This window comes from Semicossyphus pulcher, unplaced genomic scaffold (genome assembly GCF_022749685.1).
Source record: "Semicossyphus pulcher isolate SPU_LCO1_2020_fin unplaced genomic scaffold, fSemPul1.0.p SCAF_19, whole genome shotgun sequence".
Lineage (NCBI taxonomy): Eukaryota > Metazoa > Chordata > Actinopteri > Labriformes > Labridae > Semicossyphus > Semicossyphus pulcher.
Genome location: NW_027211692.1, coordinates 4,301,990 through 4,329,015, shown reverse-complemented (window position 1 = coordinate 4,329,015; position 27,026 = coordinate 4,301,990). Strand labels below are relative to the sequence as shown.

Genomic DNA, 27,026 nt, shown 5'->3' with positions numbered 1-27,026 from the left:
CAATACCACTGCAAACATGTTTCTCTGGATCTACTTCTTTGTGTTTGTGTAAAATGAACTTTTGTTTTATTGTAAACAACATTTCTCCTAACATCCAAATCAAATCCTCCCACTGATGTCTTTAATTTGCAGAAAATGACGACTGGTTCAGAAACCAAAAGATGTTTTTCAGAGCTCAAATAATGCAAAGAAGACAACTTCATGTTCATGTTGTAACAACAGAATACTCATGTTTTAACTCAATATCTGGTATAACCTGGTTTTTAATAACCTGGTTTGTAATCACAGCTTTCATGCGTCTCTGCATGCTCTCCTCCAGTCTGTCACAGTGCTGCTGGGTGACGTTAGGCCGCTCTCGGAGCAGCTCGGCTTTGTGACCATCCATCCCTCCTCTTGATCACATTCAGCAGGTTTTTAATGGGGTTCACATCTGGACTGGGCTGGCCATGTAGAGAGAGATGCTGATTTAAGGACATTTTGGAGTTGTCTCTTAATTTTTTCCAGAGCTGTATGAATCCTGAAGGGGTCCATCTTTTTAGTGCTTTATATCCCTCATATGCACAATGTCCCTTTAACCTTGCCAAAAAGTCTACAGATTGAGAATGTGTTGGCCACTGATCTACAACATTAAAAATCGAATTCAGAAATATTCTTAGAGTCAGAAATGAAAGTAAAACATGGAGGAAGAAGGAGACGGAAAGCATGATAGTAGTGTATCACGTATTCCTGGCCTGACTCTAGTGTCTGTTATTAGCACATACAGTACACTACACTGTTACACAATGAGGCTGCATCAGCCGAACATATTTTTCTGTGCGAGATCACAGTCCTCAGAAGATGAATTTTTCATGACGTGAATACATGCAGCGATAATTTTTGAATGGGAAATTAGTTTTTATCGTCCTCAGCACTCCTCCCTCAACACCAACGACACCAGTGATTAATAAGAGTGACCGAGTGCAACAGAAACAAATACTGATTGTTTTGAACAGAGAGAGTGTGCGAGCTCTGAAGAAGAGCTGAGAGAGGATCAGAAAGAGGTTGTGTGCGTCAATTGTAGTCCTTCCTTTCATTCAAGTCTGCATCACACACACACACACACACACACACACACACACACACACACACACACGCTGCTAAAGGCTGAAATATATTTTAAATTACCTCATCTCAAGAACTGGATCCCAAACCCTCTTAATGCTCGTTTAGCCAAGCATATGTGGATCTAAAACACACACACACACACACACACACCCGCACACACACTTGGCTGTGCCCAAACAATAACAGATGGACATTTAAATGGCTTCAGTTCATCCAAGACGCTTTGTACTGTAGTTCCTCGGCTGAGCTTGGTGCAGAGTAAAGTGCAATTTAAAAGAAAGCACCGATACAAAGGAGAGAATTTTTGGCAGCGTGAAAGTGGAATGCTTTTATTTTGAAGTACTTTTCCAGTTAAGTTTGGAGCTCGATGTACCTCTCTGGAGACCCAAACAAAAGCAAAACAACAAGGCTCATTTTTCATATTGACAGGATATCCATTAAATGCTTTGCCCACAAAGTAAGCCTACTATTCTCAGAGGGTGATGTTAGCCGAGCAGAGGTCAGCCCGTTCGTCTCTCATTACAGCAGCAGGGTGTCCGCCGAGCTCAGACACAGTCGCTGCCCCTGTAGACTCTGTTGAAAAAGAACTGTATGTGGTGGCTTTTCCTGCTTTGGTCCCAGAGGCTCTCATCCATTTTAAGCTGCTGCTTGTCGTGTGTACAAGCTGAGGGTCGGACTGTCATGACCGAGCTGTAAACAGTTTGTGTGCAGGTGCACGTGTCGTGCTGCCTGTCAGCTTCGGTTTAGCGAAAAGAAATGATGATAACATGTCAGATACGTTATTTATTTTTTTCATCACAGCAGCTCCATTCACAACTTGTATTAAAGCCACAGGAAGCCAAAATAACACACATTAAGCCTTCGAACTTCAGGCGTTATGTACATTATAGTTATCTAAAAGTATTACAAATTAGGGCGCTGGTTTAGCTCAGCGGTTACATCGTGTGGGACATATACAGAAGCTACAGTCCTCGATGCGGCAGTCCCGGGTTTAGCCCCCACCTTTGGCCCTTTGCCACGTGTCATCCCCCACTCTCTCTCTCCCTGATGCTTCCGCCTCAGTGCCGTGCCATGATGAAGCTCTGCTGTCATGCAGCCTTTACCATTTTAAATTGGACCAAGTAACGCCGGCGTAAAGCTGCCCCAGTGTGTGTTTTACATAGCTTTACAGCGTTGCCTAAACAAAACGTGCAAAACACACATACGGCACTGTTTACACTGTTGCTTTTCGCCTCTGTTACTACCACCGATGACGGCTCAGAGGGGGAACGACTTCATCCCACCTCCGTGCATTTTACATACAAGACGAAACGTAACAGAGACGTAATAATCCCACCTTGACCTGGCAGTGTAAAAGGGGCTTCTGACACTATCCACTGTCCTTTCACTCAATAAGGCATAAAAGGCCAAAAAAAAGAGAAAGTATTTCAAATTAGTTACAAACTTTGACATTTAAAGTAATAATCTCAAAGATTTTCATGTAAATAAATGTTTGTTAAGTCTCTGTCTATCGCCGAATGAGGTAACACAGTGGTGATTGAGCCAATGGCCCACTGATGAAAGCCTCTGCATTTGTAGTATTGCGACTTTTGAGGACAAAATCACAAGCGGCGCCCAGTTAGTGACGCGTTTTCAGCCAGCAGTGGTTGGTCTGCCAGAGAGGGTAGGCGGAGCTAAGCGGCTGCTTTTCCGCTCTCTGCAAGTGTTGCGAGTAAACAGTAATCTACTATGGCTGAACAAACAAAGAAAAGATGGATGACTACAGATACAACTTCAACAAGAAGTGAAAATCCAAAGAAGAAGAAACAAACTCGACGCTCAGATGAAGCAAACAGTCTGAAAAGGAAAGCGACCGTCAGCCAGGAAAATCAAGAGTTACAACCGGAGCCAACCGTGGACGTCACACATGCAGCACTGTCTGGGGAGTGCGCTACTGCAATTATCGTTTATCGCCATAGGTGCGGCCAAAGAGAACGAAACTGAGATCTTCGAGATTAGAACTTTAACAGAAGAAATGTAGGAATCTGAATTACACAATTAATTCCACAAACCAATCATAAAAATAGTCACACAGCAGCTACGACTGACCATGACTGAGAATTTGGCTCCTACTTGTCCCGGTTGTTGTTGAGTGTTGAAAGCAGTCGTTTAGCGCAGGCCATTCATGATCTATTATCACTGATGGGAGTTGAGCTTTGCCAGAGGAAGTTTGGACCCACAATAATAAAGCCCCAGCTAACATTACAAAGCATTGAACAAAGAGGGGCATCTCAGCTAACGTTGCATGTGTATGCTAACGGCTAACTATATGCATAACAAAGTATTTTGTAACACCACTCAGAGACGAATGAAATGATTATCTTCAGATGGCCGTCCATCTGCTTCATACAAAGCCGCACCACACTGACTGTCACACGCTCTTGTTGTGTGCAGAGCCGTAGAGTGATTTGCACGCCCACACACGCTGGAATAATCGTCTCATGAACATTTATTTTCATTCAGATTTTTGTAGATTAACGAGACTCTACTAAAATATCACATTTGCATTTTTATGATTGCAAGCCAAAGTTTCTAGAGGCAACAAAGACGCATACATTTCATAAAATGTCCCGAATTTGGGATCAATAAAGGTTTATGTTATCTTAAAACATTATAACCACAGAGGACAGTGTTCCAGGCTTTTCATCCTGCATTAGATCAGAGATTAATCTCTATATTTAATTTAACAAACTAATCGAACCCTGTATCTCTCGTTAGCTGCTCACAGTTTGTATTCACACTTCAAAACATGGTTGAAATCAGAGACAATGCTGGTGGTTAATATGTTTTCATGGTCGGCCGATTAGAGTTTCTCTCCGGGACTGTTAGACGTGCTAAAAACGGTGGTATATGTGCGAGTGATAATGCTTGTTGCAGATGGCTGCTTAATGTGTTGGAGGATGTTATCTGAGTGAGAATCTGTGAGAGATGGGGGAGAAAAGTCTTATTGCCTCAGCGGAGAGTGTTTACAGTCTGTTCTGCTCCACCAGCTCAAACCATTACTCAATGCCCGTCTTCCTCTCGGCTGCCGTGTGTGTGTGCATGTAGTGTATGTGCATGTGCTGTTTAGTGCTGTGTGTTTATGTGTGACTTGTTTGGGCCAGATGTCCAGAGATTCTTGTCTCCAAACAGTCGATCATTTCTCAGCTAATGTCCGTGTGTAACTCGGCAGCCCTGCACGAGGATGTGTGTTCTCCCTGTAGATGCCAAAGAAGCCAAACCTTCACAAATCATCAGACATAGTTTAACAAACTGAATATCTAAAACATGGTTTCATTGATCCTTTTTTCATTGATTTTCACATTTACTTTACTTGCTTAGTGTTGTTGTGATTGATTTCAACGCACGCATAAAAGAACAGAGGCATACTTTACATACAATTCAATCGTGTTCAACTGACTCCATGTGTGTTTGTCCATGCAGTTTGATCTACTGTGCACTTATGTGAATCCATCCATGTCCTCGAGCTCGCTGCCTGTTTGAACTTCTATCCGTCAGCTAAAATGCCTGGAAAGAGTGACCTATAAACTGCACGAACTGCCCGTGCTCATGTGTATTTATGTCCGTTTCTGTACGTTCAGATCCCCGTGTGAATGTGCGCAGCTTTACCTCCATCTCTCTGCACATGAGTGCATTCAGACGTGCAGAGCCGAGCTCATCGGCATCCTGACAAACCTACAGGTTTGAGGGGAGCAGGAGCCAAATGTTAAGCTGCCCTCTGCATCAGGGGAAAGTCACAAAACAAAACACAACGTTTTCCTTTGTGTGCAGCCGCTCAGATATACGGTTTATTTGAGACTGCAGAATATGAAAGCAGCAGGTGTTACTCTCTTTTATTCAACCAGTTCAGTTTATTTATTTATTTAGTTTATATTAAATTTTCTCAACAAGCATCTGAAAAATGTTTGTGCCACAGAATTACATTAGATTACATTATATTATATAACTACTGAGGCATTTATCATCCTAGCTGAATTCCAATTCTTCACTTCTTATATAATTTCTTCCCTATATGAGGTAAATATTTGATGTAGTGTAATAAAAGCATCTCTAACAGTGCGTTTGTGACTGTTCCTGCTCCTGCTCTGCTGATGCCTGATAATCCTGGACCGCACGTTCATTTCTCACGTCACTTGAAGCGTCAGTGAGCTTTGATACAAGCCAGGACACACCTGACCTCCTGCACTGTGAGAGTTCACTATTAATTGATTTGATTAATTTTGCTCGCTCACTTGAGTGAATTACTGAAAAATGCCTCCGAGCCGACATTTGCCCCGCGAGCGCTCGTCTGCAGCACTCACTTTCTGCCTCTGCGTGAGGCAGGTTCTGCGGGGAGCGACCTTGATTAGCTCACATGCTAATCCCCTCTTTAAACAAAGTGACTCAATTAAACAAATGACCGTCTAACGAAGGCATCGCCTTGCATATTGATGCTGTATTTTCGAGGGAGAATTTGCATTCTAATGGCGTAATGAATTCTCGCCTGACAACTGACTGCTGGTAAATCACACAGCGCTGCGATGAATCATAGAAAATCTGTCTCAATAATGGGTGTTAAAATGCGTTTGGGGTGCTGAGCGATTAGGAGAGATATGTGCTAATTGCCTGCTGTGTGTCCAGCATGACTCTTTCCTCCGGCTCAGCTGTCATAGAGTCTGCTGCAAGTCATTGAATAAAGAGGAAACGCAATGAACAGATCACTTTAAAGGTCAAGGCCTTCTCTACCTTCTCGTTTGAGATTATTACATTCCCCATGCAGGTGGGAGCGTGACCTTAAAACAAGTTTAGGTTACCTACACTTAATCTGTTTGAGGGAAGTCCTGCATAATTGAAATACAATGCAATCTCATAATGACCTCCTTAGGTTAAATAAAACATTATCTCAGAGTCATTTTCGAGGCTGTAAGTTTGGGTGTTTTTCACGAGATGTCTCTTGTAATATATACTATATATGTTTAAATATATATATATATATATTTAAACATATATAGTATATGACGGTCCAACCTCCTCAAACTGCAGCTTAAAAGATTACCAGATCTTTAGGCAGAAAAACAGAGCCTGTCATGTTCTGTGTCTGTCTCAACGTTCGGCGCAGCATCGTGTAAGAAAGACGCGGCTCTCTCCTTTTTTATTTGCTAAGACAGGCAGTTCATCATCACAGATTTGCTCTGTGTGTACAATACATCTTGTATTTGTGCATTAACAAGATGCAGAAACAAACATCAAAGTGTCAGTTTTGCACGAGCTGAAATAACACAGAGAAGATGTGTTTGTACTCCTGCTTCATTTGCATAAAAGATAAAGCAAACAAACGACAACAAAAACCAATGAAGCATTTAAACCATCTGCCATTACTGTCTTAAAGGGCCAGTTCGCCGATTTTCCACCTCAGACCTATCATGCTATTATGGGGAGCCAATGCCATCATGGTAGGAAAGAATATACAATTTGACTCTGTGCCTTTGGAGGACGCTATCCGCTTCTCCAATGCGCCCTGGAAAACCTCCCTAAACTGCACTTCTTCAATCTAGGTTTGGAATGTCGACTGCAGACCTGGAGATTTTTTAGACGATCCACCGGAATATTCTCATCGTATTTCAGATTCTGTCCCGCTCTGAGCCGTTGCCTGCCGCAAAACGGTAGTATTTCACTCCAGCGTCTCTCTTGCTGGGCTGTTCCTTTCAGAGGTAGGGGTGCAATGCATGCTGGGTGTTGTAGGAGTGTAGAATGGGTAAAACGACGAGCTGTTTGTACAACCTTCTCCACAGCTATGGCGCCGATTTCAAATATTATTGCTTCCATCGATTACAGAGAACACCAGCTTTGACTGACAGGGTGAATCTTAATCTACACTTAAAGCAAGTTTTAATCACTTCTTATGTCTTCACTGGACATAATTGGCAATGTAAATGTTTACAACATACATTTTGGTGTTTAATAGGCCTGCAGGTACAATTTATAAGCATGTTTTAACTTGTATGTCTTGATTCTAATGGATTTACTACATTTAATAGTAGACAGAACTTTAGATTCAGAGTAAACACATTGAGGGTCGTTGACATGCTCACAAGGATCTTTGCAACAAGCACACCAAAGATGAATGAACCCTTCTCCCTTCTTAAACCCGAGGACCTAAGTGTCCCACAGAGAGAGTGCGTGTGTGTTCTTGTGTGACAGAGATCATCGGTGGGTATCAGGTGAAGCATATTTTCCTCTCACCTTTGTGTTCGGCGGTCGGCTCTGAGCTTGTTGAGGCCTGAGAGTGTGATTGATGAATGAACCGCAGGCAGCAGGTTAGCAGGCGAGGAGCCAGGTCGCTGTGTGAGCTGAATCACACCGAGCTGATTATTATCCTCACGCAGACACACTCAAACGCAGACCTGTGACACGTGAGTGGGCTCTGAGTGAGACTTTTTACTGACCCTGAAACCGAAAGGCCGTTCATGCCTCTTGTGTGCGACACAGGTTGTGTAACACACAGGTGCTGCACTTAACCTCTTGTGTAAAGTACAACTACAACACGACGTATCAGAGTTAGCATGCACGGTATGTGTGTACTCATGCTGCATGGGAGGTTTGTGTAATGGGAACTGTTTGTTCTGTACGTTTGAGGCCACACATCAGTGATCAAAGCAGTGGGAGCGTTTAATTAGTTCTTTTTAACCTCCACTGATCGCGAAACAGGAAGGTCGCCTGTGGAGATGAACCCACACATCGTTAGCATGTTAGCAAAAATGTAGCTTGTTTTTTACTTACAGCTTCATGGGTCAGTGAGTCATTACATCGAGCTCGCCTTCCAGCTGCAGGAAACTGTTATTAAGCCCACACTGCACAGTTACTATAGTACAAGACCTGCTAGTGAACATGGAGCAACAATGGAGGAAACATTCATCAGAAGGACACAAACACACCTTAAAATATACGTTAATGAGAACAATAGAGCGTTCATTTAGCAGGCCTTTGTGTACATCATCTTTTTGAGAAAAATACTTCATTAAAGTTTTAATCTCAAAGATCTCAGTTTCGTTCTCTTTGGTGACACCTATCGTAATGAACGGTGATTGCAGGAGCTCACTTCTCAGATATCCAGACAGTGCTGCATGTGTGACGTCCACGGTTGGCTCCGGTTGTAACTCTTGTTCCTTTTTCTTTGGATTTTCACTTCTTGTTGAAGTTGTATCTGTAGTCATCCATCTTTTCTTTGTTTGTTCAGCCATAGTAGATTACTGTTTACTCACAACACTTGCAGAGAGCGGAAAAGCAGCCGCTTAGCTCCGCCTACCCTCTCTGGCAGACCAACCACTGCTGGCTGATGGAAAACGCGTCACTAACTGGGCGCTGCTTGTGATTTAATACTGCAAAAGCAAAGGCTTTCATCAGTGGGCCACAGGCTCAATCATTGTGTTACCTCATTCGGCGATAGATAGAGACTTAACATTTATTTAAATGAAAATCTTTGAAATCAAGTTTAAGCAGCAGTGCTCCCTTTTTGTCCCACACAAATGAAGCAGCAGCAGCTACTTATGTGAAGTAACTTCATACTAGATTATTTTTATTATTCATTTTTATACATAAAGACATCTAAACATTCTTTTTTCCTCTTCCTGTCCAATAATGACAGCAAGCTCATCAGAGCAGCCAAAACCTTCGTCCTCTTTTCCCCGGTGATATCCTCCAGCTCCTCCTCTGGAGCTCGCCCAGGTCACATGGTACATGTAGTCCCCTCGGTGAGTTCTGCGTCCTCTCCTGCAGATGAAAACGCCAGGAATGCCTCGATCTCCAGCTTTAAAAGACGCAGACATTTAAGCTTAAGCGTAATGACCCGTAACATTTATTGTCGCGGCCGCCTGTGGTCTGGCACACAGTCTGCTCTACATGATTGAATTTATAGATTTCAGGCAGGTTGCCAAGAAAATCAGGCAGACGTTTGAGCTGAATCACACTCTGCTGATCAGCCCAAAGACCAAAACACGTATTCCCTGTTTACCAGGCACTGATTAAGAGGTATATATGTCAGTGATATAAAACCTGCTTTTATTAGTGATGCTATAAATGGAAAATGTGCAACGTAAAGATATGTGGTGTTATGCCTCATTGCATCAGAATTACAACTCTTCTGCAGCAGTACACATGTTTGTGCACATCCTGTTACAGATGGAAAGCTGATGATAGGAGGCTGCACATGGGACCCACCTGTACTCTCACTCACCTTTTCCTGAACCCGGCATGCTGAGCTCTCTATGAGCTTCACTGTACAGTGCAGCGACAGCCCAGAGAGTTTAATTCAGACTGGAGGCGATCCTCACAGCTCGCACAAGGGGCCTTAACAAGCGTGTTAGGTAAACATGGAGTATCAACAATAATACATGGGTGTTTAATCAAAGGGAAGATGTGTACATAATGTGATTTATGTCATCACTACAGGAGCTGGAGAAACATCTGATCTGTTTCATGCAGTAGACAGCCTATAATGATAGCATGTGTATGATATGCAAATACTCTCTGAGCACCGTGCTATCTGTAAGGACGCAACAAGAAGCAGCACAGACATTTATTTCAGTCGAGTATAACAAATGAGACAAGTCTGTAATCCTCTGTGTGTGCTGCTGGAGAATATACCTGCATGCTTTTCTTTGTTCCCGCTGTGATGCAGCCTCCTTCGATCAATACGTGCATGTCATCTGTGTTTCCCTGCAGCGTGGGACTCATGCTGCTGCTGTAGATTAGATTGCTTTTATCAGCCTGGGAACAACGCGTCATTTAGCCTACCGTCATTACTTGAATTAAGATAAAAAAAGACAGTGAGAGTGATCCTGATATCTAAAGGATTTTAAACGTGAGCTTGTTTGTAAGAAGCTGTCGTTGCTCTCGTCCCTGCACATGTCTTCAGTGTTGAACACACGAGCAGCCACAGATGCAGCCTGTTTAGCTGTTAACAGGAGAAACTGAGCGCTTCGTCTGTGAGCGGCGAGCCTTTCAGAGATATGATTGACCAAACATAGGAGCAGGATGATTGTGTGATTAGGATGCAGCAGGTGTGATAAAAGTAAAGGAAATGTCAGTTCAGTAAAGGCTGCTGATGGTGACAGCAGGCGGAGCGATGCTATCCCCACAGCCTCTGAATATTTCAGCCGGGATCATGATTGTTGCAGCATACAGATGAGGTCGATGCTGTTTAACAGAAATGTAACTCATGTTAACAACAGAATAAACACAGAAAAATCACCAAGTCTGACGGTGTAAGTGCAAGTAAGAAAGTAAAGCTCTATTTATAGAGCACGTTTTAAAACACCAGGTTACAAAGTGCTTCACAAACACAGGAATAAAAACAGATGAACATCGCCTCCAACTGGTCCAGAATGCAGCAGCTCGGCTTCTTACTGGTTTTAACAGACGACATCACATCACGATTTTAAGATTTCACTAAGATCACTTTTAAAGCACGTATGGGTCTGACTCCAAGCTACATCACAGAGTTATTGACATCACATGAGCCAGCCCGCAGCCTCGAATCCTCAGGTGGGGGCCTTCTGGTCGTTCTGAAGTCGAGGCCTAAAACCAAAGGTGATCGTGCCTTTGCCGTCAGCGCCCCTCGGCTTTGGAACGACCTGCCTGAGGAGGTAAGGCTCGCAACATCAGTGACATCTTTTAAATCTCTTCTTAAAACTCACTTTTATAGACTTGCTGTTATGTGATGTCGTCTTTTTCTTCTTATCGGCTATTAATCGTCTATCTAAAAAAAATGCTTTTTTTTGCTTGCTTTTAATTCCTTTATGTCATTTTATTGCTTCTATTACTTTTATTAACTTTAATCTCCTTTGTTACTTTAATGCCATTACTTCCTTCAGTTGCTTCTGTTGCTTTTAGCTCTTTTATTGTTAGTTTTGCCTTCACTAGTTTTTATCTCCATCGCTTTTACAGCTTTATTTCTTTTATTGCTTTATTTCCTCTCTTTTATCTCTCTTAGTTATTTTAATTCTATTCACTGTTTCTTTGTCCCCTTGGTGTCTGGCCATGTCGTGTGGGTTCTCCTGTTGCCTATTGGGTCTTGTGCTTTGCTGGTTTTATGATTTGCTGGTTTTGCTTGCTTGTCAAATCACTTTGTAAACTTTTGTTTTTAAAGGTGCTATATTAATAAAGTTATTATTATTATTATCAAACAAAAGGCAAATATCACAAAGTTAACAAGGCAAAAAAAAGAAAGAAAAGAAGCCAAACAAGAACAAACTAAAACACCAGACAGACGGAGAGCTACAAGAAGGCTCGTCTATATAAATGAGTTTTTAGCAACTTCTTCAAACTGTCCACAGATTCAGCAGATCTGATGGATCGTGGAGGTTGATTCCAGAGAGTCACCTTTTGTTCTGGTATTACAGCGTGGCATTGATACCAGGCCGAAATTGGAGGATGGGAGTGGACGAGAAAGTAGAATATAGGACGAGAAGGTCTGAAATGTAACTGAGGTCAACATAGGATGAAGGTCATCGTACAGAATAAACAGCAAAGCCGATTTCAGGAGTATTCCATCCAGTCATTCGTACTTATGTGAGAAAGTTGAAGTATGGCAGTACGTGTGTTTTGTAAGGATGCACAATGCTTCAGGTAGTTTTCTACTTAGACTAGTTAATCATCCTGATCGTCTCCAGTTAGCGCTGCACAGTGGTGCAGTGGTCACAGGGGTTAGCGCTGCACAGTGGTGCAGTGGTTAAACTGGTTAGCGCTGCACAGTGGTGCAGTGTTAGCGCTGTCGCGGTTTGGACGTAGGGGCCTTTCTGTTCGGAGTTTGCATGTTCTCCCCGTGCATCCGCAGTACTGCATGTTCTCTGACTTCCTCCCACAGTCCAAAGACATGGTTTGGTATTTGTGCGTGCCTAGAAGTATTTTGTTGTTTGCTTATGGATAGGAGACAGATGAAAAAGTAACAACCCTGTAAAATAGAAGAAACACTGCCTCAGAAAAAAGCAGTGTTTTGGAAGTTTAGAAAAACTTTCTCTTTATGAGGTCGCTGCGAGCTGCTCAGCCTGCAGGAGCAGACGCACTGATGTTTGACCGCCTGAGGAGACCTTCTCTCCTCTGAAGCTGCTGCTGCGCTTCAAACATCTTCTGCTGACTTCTGGAAAACGGGGCAGGTGGTTCTCTTTGTACGGGTGAAAACTAGAGTCCACTTTAAACATTCATCTGAAGCTCTGACGTAGGAGATGATAAAAGCTGTGTTTCTTCCGTCTTCAGAGCTGAAGCTGCAAAAGGAAATAAATCATCTTGATATTTATGAAAATGTCAAGTGCTAAGTGAACTTCTTCCTGTGACCTTTGTGCATAATTGTTCATTGACAAAAAGTCAAACATAGTTCTTCATGCAATTTTGATCACACAAATGCTGTGATTTTGTCAGGTGCATGATACAGAAATGAAAAATACACCAGGGCTACTCGTGCTAAGTGAAGATGCAAATTCTTCTGGACGTGCTTTATTGTCTTTTTTAGAGAATCCACAAATTAATTAAAAAAGTTAAGCATAAAAAACTATTCTGAGTGCAAACAAAGTGTCCCAACAATATTCCTGCAGCCGTACACGGATCAGAACAGACGCAGTCTCTAAATGTGATGTACAAGTTACATAACATTAAAGTGTTTGCTTTGGGAAATGTGCTTTAAAGCTGCTGTCTGCGCTCGCACTGATATGCTAAGCCAGAACTCTCTCTGCATATTTTATTACATAATAAACAATGACACAATATAAATATTAACACGCTACATTCCTCCAAGTCATTTAGTCTCTCTCATTCGTCATTCATGAATCGCAGGCTGCCGGAACATTAAGTCACATTAGCAGACGCTCGGCTCTGACCTGTTAACTCCTGTTCAGGAAACTGGATCTATAGTTGTTCCTGTCGGTGCCTGAAACATCTGTGTCATTAAATAAAACATTTAAAACTCTTTTTGACAGGTGTACCTGTCTGTCAGCTGCCACACGCTGCTGGTGTCGGGCCCGTCCGTCACCTGGTTCAGGGGGAAAAGAGCAGCTTTGTTTTGTTTCCAGCTCCTGTAAGTTAAAATAGCTGCAGGATATGAACTCAATGCACTCTGCTTCTCTGATTCACCTCCTCACTGAGTCTAAAGCAGGTGAAAATAAACAGGTTGTTTTGCAGTTGGTTTATATTTAGGTGGTTATTTGTATTCTCTCTAAATAGCAGGAGTAAGAAGGGGGCGGTGTGTGCAGTTAGCAGGGCCTGTGTTTGGACTGTGGGTGGACACTGACAGTAACGACTCTTAAGTGCACAGAGGTGTGAAACTTAGTGTGAAAGTGTTGCTCTCTGTGTGATGGGCCAGCGGGTTCAGGGTGTTCCCTGCCTCCACCAGTGCATGCTGGGAAACTTGTAGTCTAGAATGTGAATGATCTATAAATATTCAGACGGGTGAAATAATTATTGTTGTAGTGTTTTGGTTTTTCTTTACCGATGATATAGGACACAAAACGGATCGTAATGTGGACTTTGTCTTTGCTTGTTATCGGCCCGTTAGTGTGGATTTCTAACGAACTCGACCCGTTAACCTTTTCTTTTCAGACCGGGGTCTTATTTCTCTCAGATGTTCTTTTTTCTCTATAATGACAGACGATTATGTTGTACTTACTTGTTAAATGGAACATGATGTTATCATCAAAAACGACACACAAACAGACAGGTTGTTATCACATTAACTAATATAAAAGATAAATAAAGCTAAATAAGAAAAACTTTAAATCAAGTGATTTTTGACTTGATGGCTTTGTTGTGTTGTATAATATTTTAGTATAGGTGGCAGCCAGAATCACAGCTCTGACAGTACTCCATTATGTTTGCTGTGTGTGTGTATCGCAGTGGTGTTGGCTCGGACTTAAAGAGCAGATCCCTCTGTTTGTCCCCGACAAAGACTCAGCAGCCACACGCTTTGTGCTCCTCAGCAGCTGTCGGGAGGATCAGTGAGGACGGCATCCAATCTTCAGCAGACGTATTGACTCATTAGATTCTCTTTGGAGAAAGTTTGATGCAGCCACCGCAGGAACACAGACACTGTGAGTCATTCCACCGAGAACACACACACACACACACACACACACACACACACACACACACACACACACACACACACACGCTTAAACATGCAGTCACACTTACATGTTACACACACAGCATGGTGATGAGCTTTCAAAGGCTGAACTTGGGAAGGAACTGAGGCACAGATTGGATATGTGATACATGGTGTGTACTGCATGTGTGTGTGTGTATGTGTGTGTGCATGTGTGTGTGTGTGTGTGTGTTAGTCTGTATAAAGGGTAAGATGAGAACAGCTCACTGTGTTCCTCGCATGAGGCACAAATTAAACCCAAACCTCACAAAACTGCAAAGACTGCAATTAATTTCAAAGTTCTTTCTGTAAATCGCCTGAGTAATGATTTCCCAAGTTCACTTTTTAACTTATTCTCTCTCCGTCACCGTCTATGGATGCTTTTTATTATTTATTATAAACAGGGTTATGTTGCAACAGCAGGAATTACAGAAGCGTTTCTTCCATGTTCACACATGGACTAGGCTAGATAAATAAAGTGCATTTACTCACGTTGTCTGTAAATCACAGAGAATTTAAACTGCAAACTGTGTTTATTGTTCCTGTAGACAAAGGAAGTATGTATTTACAATTATCTGAGGGTCACATGACTAAATCAACCTGCCTGTAAATAATGGACCTGTGTGACTGAACCTACGATCAGGTGAACCAAAGGGTTTTTCTCTACGTGACTCTCTGATTGCTCTAAAACACAGTAATAATGTACATGTGGTATAAAAAGTGATAACATGTGGCAGGTCATTGGTTTACAGCACAGACTGTATAAAAAGATGGACGACATGACAGCTCCCTAAAAGTGAAACCCTCTCTATCGCCCCCTGCTGACTGGCTGCAGTATAGGTCATAAAGCCCGCCTCCTCCATGTTAACAGATGGGACATGAGTCAAACTATAAAATCAAAATACACATCAGATACATTTTTCTCAAACATGGTTTCTGTCATTATAGCTAGTTCTTATGATGCTGATTTATGTCCAAGTGTTCATTTATCTGACAGTCAGTCAGTTTATTTTTACCTGACCGCCGGGGTCAGCCCTACACATGGTTCTGTACGTGACTGACTGAGTGACTGACTGACTGACGGTACTTTCAGAGCCGTAGAGAGACAGAGTTGCGACATCGCAATGGCGTTTGACCTCCACTGACACGACTCTCTGTCTATATGGCTCTGAATACTTTGTTCGGGGAGTAGGCGGGGCTGCTCCTCCGCTGCTCGTCCTCTGTCCTCACCTACCTCCGCAGTGTGCACCTGCTTTCAAACACGTTGTCATCGGCCTCACAAGGACAGTCCTTGTAACACATTGACCACAAAAGCGCACATTGACCTGATGTGGTCAGCCACATACTAGGTTTTGACCTAGTCTTGTTAATGAGTTATTTGATGCTATAAAAAGGATGATTGACAGCTCGGTTGACCAATCCAGCTCCTGCAGCCAATCTGTTCCAGATTAGCAGAGTAGAGGACGAACGGTGAGAGGAGACGCAACTAAAACATTCACGGCAGTCATTAAAGTTTCCATACCTGTGAACGTTAACCTCAGACCAACACAAGAAGCTGTTCTGCTGTTAAACACACCGGCATGCGGGATCTTTGCTGTTTTTGGTTACAGAAGTGGCTACAGCGGCTCCACCTGCCGATCTCTACTGTGCAGTCTCTGGCTCCAAATGACGTCACCATTGCAAGATGGCAGCGCCTGTCACAGGGCCTATTTTGGCTTCAATGAGAGCAGATGGAGACGTGTCGTCCATCTATATACAGTCATCGGTTTACAGTACACAGAACGTGTTAGGGCATCAAAATAATACATGTAGCACTTATTTCTTTTCTATCTGTTGCTTCATACCTTAGAGGCTTATCAGGGCAGGGACTGTTTGAGCTTCAGATTCTTCTGTAAATGTACAGTATATGGGTGCTATGTCCTGTTTCTATTTGTGGTATATCTTAGTCTGTAAACTGTCTGCATGGAGAAACATGTTCCCTGACCTTCAGGGACATTCCTGGTCAAATCAGCGCTATAGAAACATTAGCTGGCGTGCTGAGCCAGTGCTCAGTAATGCAGTGCTCTTTGTGTTGTCTCAATAAAAGGTATCGAGTGTTTATTGAAGAAAACTACTTCCACTGAAGGCAGCACGCCCAGCATGTCTGAGACTATACAATAAGTAAAAGGTCACAACCACATATGTGTCCTCGCCCGAGACGTCTGACTCCCACATGCTGACTCACTCTGAGTCTCGCTGTGTGAAACCCTCTGAAGGCCTCAAAATGTGAGAAATAATTGTTGTAACCATGACGGGAAAAAGGTGGGTGGCATTTCTGGCAGGGCCTTTTCTGTCCTCTGGCAGTCCTACTCTGAGTCTAGATTGCAGCCGTTAGACTTACAATGCCCTATTAGACACAGGCCTCCATTTGATTACACCGACAGGAGAGAGAGAGAGTAGGTGTGCAGAAAGTCTGCCGTCAGGAAGCCTTCAGGAGAACTCGACCTCTGGCATTTCATTCAAAATCCCTTCTTCTTTGCTTTATTTAAACACGGATCATCTTCAAGACTTCTCCTAAAGGTCGGTCACACCGACACTCCTTCCTTAATCAGTCATTCCTTTGTGTGTGTAAAACCGCTTTCCCACTGGTCAAAAACACGCTAACACCCACTAACACCCGGCTTTTTTGCTTAGTGGGAAGGTCACAGTCGGCATTCAGACCCGGGTCAAATGACTCTGCAGTAGACCTGGGTAATTATCGCCTCGGCTCCGATCGGCAATGATGGGAACACAAAACCTGTGTCGACATGTCCCAAATTTGTCGTTCCGAGTTTGATACACAGACTGAATGAGTAATAGATACAATAAAGACCTAACCACCACACTATACTAGCAGTATGTACTGGTCTGGCCAAAATGTAGTATGTAGTATGTAAACAAAAGCAACATTTACAGTATGCCAAAAATACCAGGATGTCGTTCTGATTTGGAAAAAACTTCAGTATGCCTCGCTTACTGTGTCCCACAATGCAAAGCGCTGGAACGTCACAGTAGCAGTTAAAATGGCAGATGGCAGCAGAAGAGCAGGAGGGGGCGCTGTAGCTAAAGAAGCAGCTTTTTGCTATTGGCAGGCTGTTGTTTACTTCTAAAACCAGAAACTTTGCAACATCAATTTCAACAGCTCCGTACTACATCCTACCGCCGTATGTAGTATGCAGTATGTAGTATGTAGTAAACAGTATGCACTATACAGTATGTAGTATGTAGTATACAGTATGCAGTATGCAGTTGTAGTATGCAGTATATAGTATGTAGTATACAGTTGTAGTATGCAGTATATAGTATGTAGTATACAGAATATAGTATGTAGTATACAGTATGTAGTATGTAGTATACAGTATGCAGTATGCAGTTGTAGTATGCAGTATATAGTATGTAGTATACAGTATGTAGTATGTAGTATGTAGTATACAGTATGTAGTATGTAGTATGTAGTATACAGTATGTAGTATGCAGTATGCAGTATACAGTATGTAGTGTGTAGTATACAGTATGTAGTATGTAGTATACAATATGCAGTATACAGTATGTAGTATGTAGTATACACTATGTAGTATGTAGTATACAGTATGCAGTATGCAGTTGTAGTATGCAGTATATAGTATGTAGTATACAGTATGTAATATGTAGTATACAGTATGTAGTATGTAGTATACAGTATGTAGTATCTAGTATACAGTATGTAGCATACAGTATGTAATATGTAGTATACAGTATGTAGTATGTAGTATACAGTATGTAGTATCTAGTATACAGTATGTAGCATACAGTATGTAATATACAGTATGTAGTATATAGTATCCGATTTCGAACATAGCATAAGCCTGTTTTGGGCACGTGTGACATCAGACGGTGACGCAGCAGGAAAGAGACTGAAAGCAGTATACTCCACTGGCAATGGGAAAAGAGACAATCGGCATCTATAAGCCGTCTTCCCGGGTCTGAAAAATCTGCGTCATTGTGTTAATTTCAGTATGAAAGGGGTGTAATACAAGACCCAGATACCAAGTCAAAGATTTAGGTGAAAAAAACATGACTACATCTGGTGAAAAGTTAACTATTATAAAGCTATAAAGCTAACTATCATAAAAGCTTTGTTTGCACTGATTGTCATCCAGTGAGGCCTGTCCTTAGTCTCTGAAGTGCTGTTGCAATAATGGGCTAAATCTTTCACTTAACAACACAAAGTCTCCAAGTTTTACTCTCGACCTTTACAAGTCTTTTATTCTGAAAATCACCAACTGTTGCTCTGGCTTCTGTAACAACAAATACTTATATTGCTTCCTGGGATTTATCTGTCAATCAAAGAACCTGCTTCTGTGTTGAGATAAATAAAACCCTTTTCAAATAACCTCCACTTCTTTACCGGAAACACTGCAGTGAAAGAGTATACTTTCCTAACATAATGCAGGAGCATGCTCAGTAAACACCGAATAAGCAGAACCACCTGTTCATGTATGTATTCTGCTTCTTCGTCAGGTCAGAGTGACAAGGGCGAGCAGAGTAACAGCTACTCCTTCTTCCCAAACAACTTCCTGCTCTTCTCCTCGGTGAGGGATCAACAGGTACTCTTCACAACTTCACCATGTCCAGTCAGAAATCCACACCCATGAACGCTGAAGGTACTGAAGGAATGTTTAGGAGCCAAATCGTTATTGTAAATGAGATGAGCTGTGAGTAGGACATGTGTGAACTCTTTATTTTGCATAAGCAGAGGCTATTTGTGTGTGTGTGTGTGTGTGTGTGTGTGTGTGTGTGTGTGTATGACCTGGGTCAGGGGTCATGGGACTTTTTTTTTAATGAATGTTCACTAAGAAACAACACTAAGGATGACGACTCAAACTTTCTGGATTTATCTTTCAAATGAGGAAAAACTATCATTGGTTATTTGCTCAGTGTGTGTGTGTGTGTGTGTGTGTAGGTTATTGGAACTCAATAAGGTTTTAAATGTCAATCTGTGCCATTTGAGAAAGTACTCGAGTTTCATATCAAGCTCCAAAGAAACGACGAGAACACCGGAAATTGACGATTCAACTGTGGAAATAGTTTTGTCAAACCAAACTGTCAGGAGGGGAAAAGCAAAGATTCAGTAAAGAGAATTACAGAAAAGCACCGAAATGTCCTTTAGGTTTTATTTGAAGTGATACAATGATTGTTCAGGTTATACTAAAATGTTTGTTTCTTTGTGGTCGTCAATGAAGGCATTATTTTGAAGGTTTTCACCGGAAATACGGCCTTGTTATTGCTTATCTGACACATGTTCACTTTTTAAATCTAAATAGCTTTGGAAGAGGAGGAATGATTGACTCGTGGAAGATATTTCCTCAGTGAAACATAAACGGTGTAAGTTTCTCTGGATAAAAATGACACAATTAACCCATTAAAGCAATCAGGAGTTAAAGCAGCCAATCGCTGCTCTGCTGCTCGATTGCGTATCGATTTGGGTTGGAGCGTCTCTTTGGCCGCGGGCTGCTCTCATCAATCTTCCCGACGCTCAGCACCTGTGTGAGGATCTTCAGTCCTGAGGATTATACTTTGAGTCAGCGGACCTGAGCGGGGGAAAGCTTTATGTGTGACTCCACTGTTCGTGTTCCCTGCGCGTCTGGATGAGAGAAGAAATTAAAAAATTGATGAGAGTTTGCAAAAAGTGCAACTCGACTGAGCGCGCGGCTCGCTGCTGCTGCTAGAGATCATATCAGGAAAGAACAGCTGGTGTATCATGTCCTCTTTTTACGGCGGGGAGAAATGACTGCGCTGCGTTCACAAAGTAAAGGAATAATTCACCAATAACACAACCAGCTGCCCGGATCGATCAGCGAGGCTGATTGAGGAGTCCACCTCAAGTCTCTAAACTGGATCCTACTGCGGGCATCGATTAACGGATTTGACTGATCACCTTCAGATACTTAACAGCCCTAAAGGTAAGTTGGCTAAATGAGACAATAAATAACCTGCAGTGGGTAATGAGTGGGATGCAGTTTGTTATTAAAGCTCATTGATGTTCCCTCCGTCCGCATTCAATCACACAAGTGCTCCCCGCAGGCTCACACCTGTTGTGTTGATGTCCACTGTGAGGAGCCTGCGCTCGTGTCTGCTGCAGGTTTCTGTCTCTGTGTCTCGGTGGAAGGTTTGCATGGTGTTTGAGGAAAAGGCACTAAAACAAGATGTCTGAATGTTTTAGTTTTTCTTGTGTAATCATGAGACTCGTCAAAGACTGCAGCAGCAACATCGACTCAACTGAAGTTTTTAAATAAATCATTGAGCGTTGACCTGCTTAAAGGAATCATTCCCGCATGTTCAACACAGCATGCTGCTTTTAGAGACAAATCCGAGCTTTTATTTTCTAGCAAACAGCGTCAGACACCGAGCAGAATGTCGCTTAATGAGAATAACCACACTGTCGCCTGTTGGTGATGATGGAGCTGTTGCATGGATGGAATATTTGTCACACTGATGACGAGCAGCTCTAAGTGTGTGTGTGTGTGTGTGTGTGTGTGTGTGTGTGTTTGTGTGTGTGTGTGTGTCTATGTGATGTACTGGAGCCGCGAAGGGGCTCAGCAGAGATCAGACTGTGGACCCCCTGCCGGGATGCCGGCCGCCCCCCACCCACACACCATTCCCATCAGCATCCTCCAGTTGCGCAGCGTCCCACGCGCGGTTTTGCTCCACACGGTGGCGCACGCTGTTACGCACGGCGCGCGCTCCGTGTGATGCTCTTTCACAGCATCCCCGTTCTGACCTGCAGAGCGCACTGTGAGCATAATCCACTGGGGTGTTAAGACTGAGTGCGTGTGCGCGTGTAAGTGTCTTCTTACACACTCACACACACTTGTTGTTTTTTCACCTCATCTTTCAATCTCTCCTCCTCCTCCTCCTGTCTTCTTCTTTCTTGTCCACTCCTCTCTGTTTGTCATTCCTTATCTGTCTGTCTGTCTCTCCCTCTCTCTCTTTATTTTGCCTCTCTCTCCCTCTCTCTCTCCCTCTCTCCCTCCCTCTCTCTCTCTCTCACCTCTCCCTGTGTATTTTGTGAGCACAGCCGCAGGCAGGCAGGGCTGAGTCTGTCATTGGGACTCACTAATGAGCCTTCCACTCTGTCTCCTCATGTGGAGGAATGTTTGGGCGGGAGAGTGAGTGAGAGAGCAAAAAAGGGGAGAGAGTCACAGAGAGGGAGGGAGGGAGGGAGGGAGTGAGGAGCCAAGGAGTGGAGCATGAGAGGAGCTGTTGTACCTGCTGCTCTCACTGCTCAAATATTAACAACGGGTTTGTGTGAGCCGATGCCGCTGCTCTGGGACAAGCCCAAACTGTGGAGGCAGCCGGGCTCAGTGGTGTGTGGACAGGCAGTCTGCTGCTGCTGCTGGAGGCACCGCTGCATCTAACAGTCTGATGGAGGAGGAGGTCACAGATCCTCAGACGGTGGAGCCCACCGGCACACCACCACCGCTGGGGACGCACTCTGAGGTAAATGGAGATTTGCCGGGGAACCCGTACCTGAGGGACGGGACGGAGGAAGGCGTGATGGAGAGTCCGGCGAGGGAGCCTGATGTGCTGCAGTATCCTGCTGAGTACAGTCAGAGCCAACAGTATGGGTAAGAATCAGCATGGGAGAGACACGGAGAGAGAGTGTGTTGCTGCAGGGAGCAGCTGGAAATGTGTGCAGAAAGGTGGCACTTCAGTGGGACGCTCCTTCAGTGTGACTCCTGTTTTGCACTGATGGTCTGATGAATTGCCTTTCCAGCTGGTTGGCTGCCTTTTCAAGCTTTTACTGCTCAGTCCACAGCGCTGCAAGTCCTGTATCCAGAAACTGCTCTTTGAGGCTTCAGCCGTGTCTTATTGATCCAAGGCAGTATTTGCCCCTCATTATTTACTACAGGGGGGCAGATTTCAGCATGCGTTTGTGGTTGCATGTGTTGCATAACTTGTTGCCATTTCACACAGAGCAGACGGACGGTTGGGTGGTGAAAAGCAGTTTGATCATTGATTGCTTGAATGAGCTGCTCTGGTTTTACATTTTAATGTCTCTGCGTGTTTGCAGCTTCAGCGTTCAGTTCTGTTAAAGGCTCAACAGATCCACGAGTGAACAGCATCATCAGACGGCACAAAGCTGCCTCGCTTTGTAGGAACACTGAGAGTGTCAATAAAAATGATCTCATGTAAAGTTTATAGATTGTGCAAATCCTGTTTTTGGCCGTCTAACGCATGTTGTTGTTTTCTGGTGACCAATCTGATGAGCAGCTGCTGGCTTGCGTGCATTTGCCTCATCTGTGCTGTGTCAGTCTTTTCTGTGTGAGCCTGATGTCTGCTGGTGTTTTATTTACACCTGAGCTGTAAGGTGTGCGCTGTCTTGGCCAGGTGTCTGTCAGGGAAAAGATTACAATCTCAGAGACGTCTCTGTTATAAATTATATTAAAACATGTTCTCCAGCTTTGATGAAAATGTTAAAACCAGGCAAAATTTACAATAAAAAACTTTATAATATTGTCTGCTAATTTGGCCGCACCTCAACCTGCAGGTGTTTGTATTTCTCTGCTAGTGATGTGATGAAGAGAGGACACGTGTGAACCAGGAGAGAGTCAGTAGCTGCTCTTTGTGATTCAGCGTGGATCCAGCCTTAAAGCACAGCTCTCTTTCTTTTGATTTTATAGTTGAGCAGTTTTTCCTTGTGAAGGGAAGGATGGCGCTTTGTCAGAGTAATGGAAACAGTGACTTTTCTTGTACCTTGAAAGGAGAGCTACATGCTGATAACTCGCTGCATTCAAACCGGCGTTGGAGTGTTTTCTCCTCGTTTATTTTCAGACGTGCTCATAAAGATGTCACTGTGTCACGGTCGTGTTTAAACAGTTGATTTTCTGCTGCCAGGACACAATGTTCTGCGTGTGTCCCCCCTCGCCATCAGCCCGTTGCTGTTGGCTGTTGTGCTGCAGGGTGCGATGTGAGAAATTGCCATCTGGCCTCCTTGTCATGCAGAAAGCTCTGAATAATGCTGAGCTCGTTTCACCATCAGGTTTCTCTCTCTCTCTCTCTCTCTCTCAGAACTGAGGACGGCTCTGCTCTGCTCCGGGGGGGGCTGAGGGTTGGTTTGTTATTTCTTAGAAAGGCAGAAGAGGTTTGGACGTCACAGGATTATAGATTATAGTATGGAATAGTCTGTGTAGCTATTTTCTACAGGGGTTGCCAAAATGGACGTATAATCAAAGTTCCTCGCAGCTGCCTTGAGAAAAAGTCTGATTAATGCAGAAGGGTCTGTTTCTCTGAGTCCTGACTTTGATCTCCAAACCTCCCATGTCTTACTTGAAGGTGTGACACTGATCACTGACGTCTTCATTAATTGCTCCACAAGTGTGCAGAAAGAAACGAGTTCCTCAAACCTCGCTGTCGGTTCTCTGAGGACATGCAGTATTTTCTTGGCACCCGCTCTGCAGCTTAGTGCTTCTTCCTTCAGGTCAAAGAGCCGTGATTAGTCCCGTCATCTTTGTCTGCCTCTTCAAGTGTCGGTACAAGTGCTGCCTTACCTGCAGGCATGCAGGCAGCTTCTGTGGAGGTGGGTTTATTTATGTCTGTGCTGTAATTGAGTTCAGTTCTGTCGTGACCCAGACTTAACAGCCATGGAAAGACTTAAAAGGACTTTAGAGATGCAGGAGTTCGTCTGCTGTCAGTGTTGTAGGTGACACTTTTAAAGGAAACAAGACTTTATGTTCACTGAAGGATTTCATGTCCTCAGGGTTCATTTTTAACAGAAGGTTTCTTTTAAAAGAAGAGAATCTGTCCTGTTCACACCTCAGTAAACATCATTATCAGGATGTAGACCTCATCATTCAGGCAAACAATAGTTGCACCAGCATCCGCAGCTTTTTTGGGCTTTAACATTTGTTATCCATCAGTGAAGAAAAGAAAGGTGAGCTCCTGTATGCTGCCAAAACACTTGTATCTTCCACTGGTCAAAAAACCCGCTAACACTCGGCTTCTTTGCTTAGTGGGAAAGGTCGAATTGGCATTCAGACCCGGGTCAATGACTCTGCAGTAGACCCGGGTAATGATCGCCTCGGCTTCAATCAGCATTGATGCGAACACAAAACCTGTGTCGACCATCACCGCCCTTTTTCCGGCGCAATGCTATGGTGCGCATTGAAGTTGCCGCTGTCACATAAATACAAACAACATACAAAGTGAATTTGTTCTTAGTTTTGTGCAAGATGCAGCAACACAGCGAGGTGAGAGAGCTGCCTCTGACCCGAGGGGACGTTTGTTGTTCGCCGAAACAGGATACTTCACTTGCAATGGGAGAAGAGACAATCGGCATTCATTAGCAGGTCTTCTCGGGTCTGAAAAACTTGCGTATATGACGACACTGGTGTTTAGATCGTCCATCTGATGGTGGTCACTGTGTCGTTCAGGTTAGACATGCTTTGTTACTCTTGCACCTTCACAGTCAGATCTTGTTATGTGTGGAAAAACACAAGAAAACTTTAAGAAATAAAAGTCTTTTAATAAACTGTTCAAGAAGCTGAACCTTCATATGTCCTATGTACCTCAGCTCTAATAAAAGTAGAGAGGGGTGTCGGGTTGATCTTTTGAAGCTTCAGTCTTAAACAGACTCGGCGATCGCAGCACACCGTGCAGCAGAGCTTCAGGTTCTCTGTGATTAAATGCCACAGGTCCAATCACAGCGAGTGCAGCCATCAACAACCGCCTCTGCTGTCATTTCGTCGTGTCCTTGAGCCAGACACTGAACCCCGACTCGCTGCCTCACTCAAAGTTACTTCGGCTAACAGCATTAGCTAATGGCCCCAAAGTAATGTAAAATGTGAGTTAGGATCCCATAAAATGAGCCGAGGTTTATTCTGCTTCAGCGTCACGTTCGTGTCTGATTGGATTTTACACCTGTCAGTCTGAACACAGCAGCTCCACTACACCAAGATGAACTCATTTCAGTCTGTTTGAAGGTAAAACTGAAACAATTAGCAGGAAGATTAGCTCGTTGGTCGGACATGAAGGCTGAGTTAATGAATCAAATAATACATTGAACATGAAACTAATCGTTTTTCTGCTGCCCTAAAAAGCGTCCGTGTGTATCCTCAAAGAGTCTCCTGATTCCTCACGGCCGGCTCAGTAACGCTCAGAGGTACCATCCACTGATTTTATCTCCAAGTCATTTCTGAGGCTCGTTTTTATCAGCCGGTCAATCTGAGTATTAAATCCCAGAATCCTCGCCTCTTTCTATTGAACTGATGCATCACTTTCTCGGGGAATAGAGAACTGATCTGCCGTGGTCGTGGATGAGGCTGCGGTGATTACTCCCTGATTTAAGTGATTACTATATGTTGCTCTGCTCCTGAAGGGCAAATTAGCTCGTTCAGCGGGGACCTTGATCAATTTAATCAAGTGTAATGATGCTGACGGCTGTGAACAGCTCTGTTCAACACTGTGTTCTTAAGGGGCTGAGATCAAGTGTTCTCCAGCGCATTATCTCACTGCTCGACGACAGCTATAAACACTAGACCTACATCCTTCTGAGATACGATGGTAACATACTGGAGTGAAACCTGCTCTCTCTGCGCTGTCGGACACTTCTACATCTTTGTTTGTCAGCGGTGTCAGATTTTATTTTGTTGGTTGTAAAAATACAAATAAGTCAATACATGTTATTGTTGTTTCTCAGTGAAACTGAAAGTCTTATTATGTCCGAAGCAACAAATCGTTACAGGGATGGATTTCTGTGAGCATGCAGCGCAGTGTGAGGGAGCACAGAGAGAGTGATAACTGTCAGGTTATAATGTCGCTGCTGAACAGCAGCATCAACACAAACGGATGTCAAATATATATGAAAAAATATCTGCCATTATTTGGACAATTTTGAGATGATTCGTGACATTAAAGGGAATGATAATTTTTACATTATTTTCATTTAAATCATTAAAATGATTATAGTGTGATTTTTGTGGGGATCTGTGTCACATTTAGGGATCTAAACAAAAAGGCGAGGGGACCCAGGGGCAGACTTTTGAACCAAAAATCCGAAAGAAATGGGAAACGCACAGGGAGCCACGAGGAAACAAATGGTTTCACAATGATGGACGGCAGATATGACAAACGATGAACTGACAGTGAGACAGAGGAGCACAGAGACCAATGCTGTGTTTGAAATGCATTACTGTACTAGCAGTACGTTCTAAAAAATGTAGTACGTAGTATGCAAACAAAAGCAAAATGTGCAGTATGCCAAAACTACCCGGATGTTGTACTGATTGGGAAAAAATCTCCAGTATGCATCGGACCAGTCAACCTCACCTACTGTATCCCACAATGCAAGGCGCTGGAACGTCACAGCAGCAGCATTCCAACAAGGGGGCGCTAAAGATAAAGAAGCAGCGGTTATTGTTTACTTCCGCCTGACGTAGCATGCTGCAAAATTAATTTGAAAAGGTCCTCCATACTACAGACTACCATCGAATGCAGTATGTAGTATACAGCATGTAGTATAGTATGTTGTGTATATAGTATGTAGTATATAGTGCGTAGTATATAGTATGTAGTACGGCATTTCAAACACAGCCTAATAAACTTAGGAGGTGAGGCTAATCAGACACAGGTGAGACAATCGAGGGGCAGGTGAAAACAATAAGGACAGGGCACTCAATCAAACAGGCGGGAAACAAAAGGCAGGAAGTGGACCAACACGAGAGACAGGTGATAAAGTAAAACAGGAAATGATCTAACCCATGAACACTAATGAAACACA

General features: G+C 43.4%; 1 protein-coding gene across 2 annotated transcripts in view; it reads left to right on the top strand.

The window, feature by feature from the left end:
• Window positions 1–20,165: 20,165 nt before the first annotated feature.
• caln1 (calneuron 1) overlaps window positions 20,166–27,026 on the top strand; it is a 69,589-nt gene continuing 62,728 nt past the window's right edge. Inside the window, exon 1 of one of the 2 annotated variants that reach the window (XM_069668434.1) lies at window positions 20,166–20,211. Coding sequence is in view for 1 of the 2 variants with exons in the window: in XM_069668433.1 (XP_069524534.1) it covers window positions 21,674–21,876 (203 nt within the window). In the remaining variant the exon portion in view is untranslated. Of the gene's footprint in view, window positions 20,212–21,563; window positions 21,877–27,026 lie in introns of those variants that run through there. The other variant, XM_069668433.1, reaches the window with a different exon arrangement.